Source organism: Saimiri boliviensis, chromosome 1 (assembly GCF_048565385.1).
Source record: "Saimiri boliviensis isolate mSaiBol1 chromosome 1, mSaiBol1.pri, whole genome shotgun sequence".
NCBI classification, from domain to species: Eukaryota; Metazoa; Chordata; class Mammalia; order Primates; family Cebidae; genus Saimiri; species Saimiri boliviensis.
Window position 1 is genome coordinate 172,915,469 of NC_133449.1, and position 6,872 is coordinate 172,922,340.

At 37.8% G+C, this 6,872-nt stretch overlaps 1 protein-coding gene across 3 annotated transcripts in view; it reads left to right on the forward strand.

The window, feature by feature from the left end:
• KCTD16 (potassium channel tetramerization domain containing 16) overlaps window positions 1–5,570 on the forward strand; it is a 303,314-nt gene extending 297,744 nt beyond the window's left edge. For all 3 annotated transcript variants that reach the window (XM_074381195.1, XM_074381204.1, XM_003920556.4), the window contains one exon: window positions 564–5,570. In XM_074381195.1, coding sequence (XP_074237296.1) covers window positions 564–1,018 — 455 coding nt within the window. In that variant the 3' untranslated portion in view covers window positions 1,019–5,570. The remainder of the gene's footprint in view (window positions 1–563) is intronic.
• Window positions 5,571–6,872: the final 1,302 nt, after the last annotated feature.

The following is a 6,872-nucleotide window of genomic DNA, read 5'->3' on the forward strand; positions in this document are numbered from 1 at the left end:
GGCACAGAGTCAATCACCCTTCCCTGGTCACAGTCATTCTACTTCGATAGCCTCCTCCTGTTGTACCTGACTGCTGTCACTTGGAGCTTTGGAGCTTTCCATCAGCTATGGAAAATTGGCCAGAATTTATTGAGTGCTTACTATGAGACAGATACTGCAGTAAGAATTTCACTTGACTTATCTAACTCCACTCCAGATAGTAGGAAAATTATTACTCTTATACTATGGATTCAGAAACTGAGTCTGAAAATCTAAGGGATGCGCCAAGGTGATAAGCTTAATAAATGGTGTTACCTGGATATTTCTGACTCCCGTGCTCATGGACTTAAGCATTATACTATATTTCCTCTTATGTAGTATGCCATCATTAACATCCTCTCCTCATGGACTTAGCTTTGGGGTGCTCCTGTTGCAGCCAATCCTGGGTGCCACCGCACTTTTTCTAAAAGCATGGTTCTGTGATGCTTCTCTTATGTGTGTCTGTGTGTGCGTCTAAGTGCTATGCCGCTACCCCAACTGACCTGGCTGGCATTAATCCCTTGGGTCCTGTGCTTTCTTTCCAGGCGAGCCTTCCAGATGGTCACCCTCACACTGCGACTGCTGCTGCAAGAATGGCAAAGGTGACAAAGAAGGGGAGAGTGGCACGTCTTGCAATGACCTCTCCACATCCAGCTGCGACAGCCAGTCCGAGGCCAGCTCTCCCCAGGAGACGGTCATCTGTGGTCCTGTGACACGCCAGACCAACATCCAGACTCTGGACCGTCCCATCAAGAAGGGCCCTGTCCAGCTGATCCAACAGTCAGAGATGCGACGGAAAAGCGACTTACTCCGGACTCTGACTTCAGGCTCCAGGGAATCGAACATGAGCAGCAAAAAAAAAGCTGTTAAAGAAAAGCTCTCAATCGAGGAGGAGCTGGAGAAATGTATCCAGGATTTCCTGAAAATCAAAATTCCAGATCGCTTTCCCGAGAGAAAACATCCTTGGCAATCTGAACTTTTACGGAAGTATCATCTATAAGGGAGGGGTGGGGGTGGGAAAAAAAAAAAGTCATCATTTTGAAACTAACCTCCTAAAAGGAATTAATATTTTAAAGGAAAAAATACAACTAATGATGCACATTTCTTAGAACACAATAGTCCATTGATATACTACTGCCTACTTTACCTAGTTCACCTTAACATGTAAATCCACAGGGTAGATTTCTTTCTAGATGTGGAAGTACCAGAAAATCTTTTTTAGTTATTTGTTTGTTTACTTGGTCCCATGTGCTAAGTATCTTATATGTAATGAGAGCCAGCTACATGAAAGTAGCTGAGAGGCCTTGGGAGTCATTTATCCCAAACTGGGTTTTTTCCTCTCATCTTCTACCTCCCTTCTTTGAATGAGGGTATGGTAGAAAAAGATCTGGCCCAATGGCATAGGTTTGGAATTTTTAATTTTGCTTTTTCCTTTTGTTTATGGGGTAAGGGGGGAATGGCAGATTTATATGACTTTTCACTCAAATCTATATGTGCCCATTTCTATTGGCTACGTATGCATGAGTGTTTGTGCAACACAAGCACAATTAAGGATGTATATACACACGATGCACACGATGCCAGGGCCGAGACATCCCAAGGACTATGCTCCTGCTCCCAGCAGCCCTCTCTTAGAACAACATTTCAGATGGATGAGACTCTGACTCTTTCTTAAAACTCTTGTGGGAAGATTTCCCATCCTCTCTTGGCAACACTTTCTAACATTGAATAACCTTCATCATCAACAAATGTCTTCCTTATATCGAAATTAACACCCTCAGGCTCCATTTTACTGCTTTGCCCTTTCTCTGGGTTAAGAGAGGATGAGGAGAGCTGCTCAAACATTCTTTGTATTAAAAAATCAAACATTCATATTCAGAAAATTTACTGCTAAGTGACCCCACACTCAACTTTCTCTACCCTGAACTGAATTGTCCTTCTCTCAAAGTTTTCAGAGTTCTCACTGCCCACAGTTTAATGGTGTGGCCTTTCCACATAATCCACATTAAGTTCTGTAGTTCCTGTGTCATTGTGGAACTAAGAACATCACACAGTACTTGAATAAGGTTCTGGCCTTTTCTTTGTTTTAAGTTGTATTCCACACACTTCCTAATAATTTCTTATAAAAATTTTAAACTGCGAAGCTACATTGTTACTTGCCTATAGCCGGTTTTGTTTGCCTTTGGGATTCGGGGTTTAGCTGTACCCATGCTAGGATTTAGCTGTGTCATTTTTATGGTACCTGTAACAACCCAACTAGGTAACTGGAACTCCGAAATTAAGGTTTCAGATTTCTAAATGAAGCTATCCTTTTCAATTACATCTTGACCTGTATAGACACAGCCAAAAAGAAACTGTTAATAGCCATCCATCCATGTAACTCTGCATTTATAAGGTACCAATAGCTCTTTCAGAGACTTGTGCGACATGAAGGTTAAAAGACCAGTTTTTATTTTCAGCATTTCTCACGCATTTTAGTAGTAACTGAAAAAATAATTTGTCAATTATTAATTGTGTGCCAAGCACTCCTAATTGGTTTTATTGCGCGTGTGTGCATGTGTGTATGTGTATCACAGGTAATAAAGGCAATTGGATGATGTCTATAGGAGGAAAACAATGACTAATTTCTTCCTTTTGAAATCTTTCGTGGATGCACATTTATTATGTAAGAGGTTCTGTCTTGATTTCTGTTCTTAGTGATGATCAGTATATAAATATCTTTCAGAATTTTTATGATTCTTGCCTTCACACTTGGATGACAGACTCAGCCAATGTTTTCTTCTCCTGATAGTTTGAATAGAGTTTAAAGTTTAACATAAGCGAAAAGGAAAGTTTATCTTGAGAGTTGAGTTGTTAAGAAAATTATAATTTATGGATTTAAATGATGTTCTTTTCTGTATTAATATATTAGCAGATATTTGATCTTAACTACAACATAGCTTTGTTTGTAAAGCCTACCAGTATGTCTTCATTCTTTTCAGTGTTTCTTGATAGCACATGAAAATACCATCCTCCTAATGACAGAAGATCTTGCAAAGAATCACAGAGATTAATGAGTGAAGAAGTTGAATTTTGGGAAAATATCCTGAAACTCACTTTGGTCAAATGATTATTGTGCTGTCACTGGAAGTGCTGTCAAAAACTTTGGGATCTAACTAAAATAACCAAAGTTCCAACTTCCTTAAATTTTACACCTGACTGTAATGGCCTCAGGACAGAGAGATACCCTTATAAGAATTAGAGAATTAAAATGACAGTCAACCCAATATTTCTACTACATTCTTTAAACAGGAAATTAAACACTGCAAAAGAAGTGTTCATGGCAGTGTTCCTCCGACTCCTGACCTGTCATGAGTTTTCTCTGCTCTGGCATTCCTTATACACCCAGTGAACAAAGCTAGGATAGAAAACCTGTTTAAAACTACCACAGCAGCATCGTTTCATTTTGGAACAACTCTAGGCTGGTACCCATCCCTTGGTAAAAAATTTCAGGTAACACAACAGCACGGCATTTATTTGCGTGGGTGTTTGTATAGAAATGATCATAGACATGGTCAGTAAAGGGCTCTGAGAAGGAAACCTTCAGTCTAGCTTGAGTGGAGTTATTAAGTGAGGTCCAGGTAGCCTGCAACATTGGAAATGAGTTCTGGGTAAGTGAGTTATAAGATTACATGCTCTAGTAACCCTGGTAGTCACTGTGACTCAGGCATGTTTCACTGAAGTTAAAGTAGTTTTTCGAACTTTTAATTTCATTCTGAAGAAAACAATATATATGGTTTGCTTTTTGAACATTGGTTATGACAAGGGCCATAAATTGCTAATATGAAGAAGTCAGTAGTATCAAATGGACAAAATGAATGGGGAATCACATGTGTAGAGCCCCAACTTAGATTGCTTTCTGGAAAATCCCGTGATGCTAACATCCAGTGAGCTTGGGAAGATCATTTCCTGAAGGCATGTGGGTCTTCCAAAGTCAGAAACATATTTACAAAACTTCTTGATCATATGGTAGTGTGTTTTTCTTTCCCCTGCTAGGAAAAGTTGCACTGAGATGCTGTCAAAAAGATAATGCACTGATGTTATCCTTTGTATTTATAGGCACAGTTGTCTTACTGAAAATGCATGCATGGTGAATTAAAATAAAAGGGGGAACAAAGCACAAATAATAACTGTTCCCTTTGCTCTTTATTCCTTCATAGTTGTATCTATTCCAACCAATTCATTTTTGGGGAACACATTTATTAAAGGCTGCTGACACGGAATTTTTCACTTTTCAGTTAGCCTTATTTGATTCAGAGGAACCTTTATCCATTGGCACAGGTGTGTTGTGTGTTCTAGGTTCTATTATTACCTTTTACTGCTTCTGGATTACTTTTGCTTCCCTGGGCTTTAGATTCTTCTCTCAGTATCCTTTGTTGGTGCCAAGGAAAACATGTTACAATGAGACCAAAGGAAGGCATGTATGGTGTTTTGCAAAATTACTTGATACCAGCTCCCACATTGGGAACCAAATTTTGATTCTTGCACATTTTCCTTTGCTACTACTTCCACCTTCCAACTTTGTATCTACTATAGCGTGGATCTGTGAATTTAAGTGCTGGTATTTTCTGCCACTATATATCATGCCATGGAATTTGACTAGCCTTGGTCTTCTAGATGATCTTTACTGGAATTAATAAGGCTCTTTTTGTGAACTTTTGGGGAGAATTCTTTGTCACCTCTACTTGATGTAACAATTTTTAAAAGAAAAACAAAGAGAGTTTATTTTTCCTTTTGGTGACTCTGTGGCAGATGAATATTTTTGCCAATTTGCATGCTGGGTTATAGGTTTAGCATGGGCCATTTCTCTCTTTAATGTCTTGGTATTTTTGGCGTCTTGCAATCTTGATGCCCCACAGTTTCAATTTATTTATTTTCTTTTATATTGTCAAAATAACACACTAGAGAAAGAACCAGAGTGAGCATTCTGTATCCTGAGTTACAATGGAGTTAGCTGTCATGTGTATAGAACTGTATAATGATTAATATCTGCAGAGAAATTAGACCAAGTGAAACCTGCTAGAATAGGTTTGATTTATACTGCCTTCATCATTCTGGTTTCAGATGAAATGGTTATTGCTCTCCACCCCTGCTGAAAGAGTAGTGTCTTAAACTTTAATAATTACAGCCTTGTGATGCAAACACAGAGCTTATTTATTTGAAATGTCTGTTATTCTGATCTTGCTGTGTATATTGAAATGGAGATTCTTTTTCCAGTGATTTACATTGCAAACTTTTTAGCAGTGTTTCTTAATACTCAGGATGCACAAAAGTCATCCATAGCACTTGTAAAAATGCAGATTCCTTCAACCTAACTTCAAAGAGTCTGATTCAGAAACTTGAAGCAGGGCCAAGAAATTTGCATTTTGACCTAGTCTCCTTAATAATTTTGATGAGGATTGTCTATAGATCTTTTTTGAAAAATTCTACTGTTTAGGGAGTATGGAGAGGTCAACAGTTCCTTTACTTCTTAGACGCACTTCCTCATTTTCTCTTACTTTCTTCCCACTACAAATAAGCCAAAGCATGCATTATTCATTATCTTAAGAGAAAATACCAAAAGAAAAACATCCTAAGACTAGGGCAGAATAGATTTTCATTAATTCTTTGCCATTTCATCTGCTATCTGTCAACCATAACCCCTTCTCCATATTGTGTGTGTATGTGTATGTGTATGTGTATGTGTATGTATATGTGATTTTTCCCCCCAAAAATAAAAACCTGGATCATTAGAGTCAGCCCTGGGTAGATGGGAGCATATCTCTGAGTGAGATGTATTCTAATGATACCCAACAGGACATAATAATAATGCTCTTTCCCAAGGAGAGTTGTTTATTTCTAGGTCCTTACTTAGTATAAGTTGTAGAAAATTGAAAGTGATTCATGATTTAATGATGTATATGGCCCCAAAGTTGATTCTTTTAACTGCACATAAAATATAACCAAAATGAATGTGGAACGATTAGTGAATTCAGCTATATTTTACCAATCAAATCCTGAGCACTGAACTGCTAAATGTGTCCAATTTGACTCAATCAGGGCTATGAAGCTCTCAGATACTTGAAGATCCTGAACCCTGACATCAGCTAAAAACTTGAAGTCAAACTCATGTATGAGAATAAATGCAAAAAAAAAAAAAATAATAAAAAAGAAAGAAAGAAAGAAAGAAAAAAGAGTGAATTCAAAAGTGTTTCAATGATCCAATTGGTCCTATCCATTTAACAGAATAACTGGATATGTACCAAATCCCCCCATTATAAGAATTAGAAAAATAGAAATCACACTTGTCATGATCATGAGTGAATACTTAAGTGAAGATTATTGCCAAAGGAAAGTGAGGGGTGCTTAATGAAACTGATGAACATGAGCAACTAATTATGATAAATTGACCAAGATTAAAACAAAAATGGTTAAATTTGATTCAGTTTCTTGCCCTCTCTCCTCTACTTCCTAAGTGGGATCCCTTTTCTGCCCTGGCTTCCTAATGTTCAAAAATGTTTCTCTGACTTGTAAACAAATTTTTGTTGTCAATTGGGTAAAGAATGTTAAGTTCCTAGACTGTCGTCCTTGCATTATTTAGGAACTTTACTTTTAAAAGGATAAAGAAAAATGTGCCTGGCCTAGCAACTATCAAGGGCTTGTCCTGGAGGAGGAAGGGGGTAATCTTCCTGTTAATCAGCTTTGTAAAAGCACACCAGAGGGTTTGTTAAAACTCTTGTCTCCAGCAACCTCCTCTATCTTATCAGTTTATTTTTAGAATTGACCTTTAGCTAATTTACCTCCATTAGCACAATGAAAATCAACATAACATTATA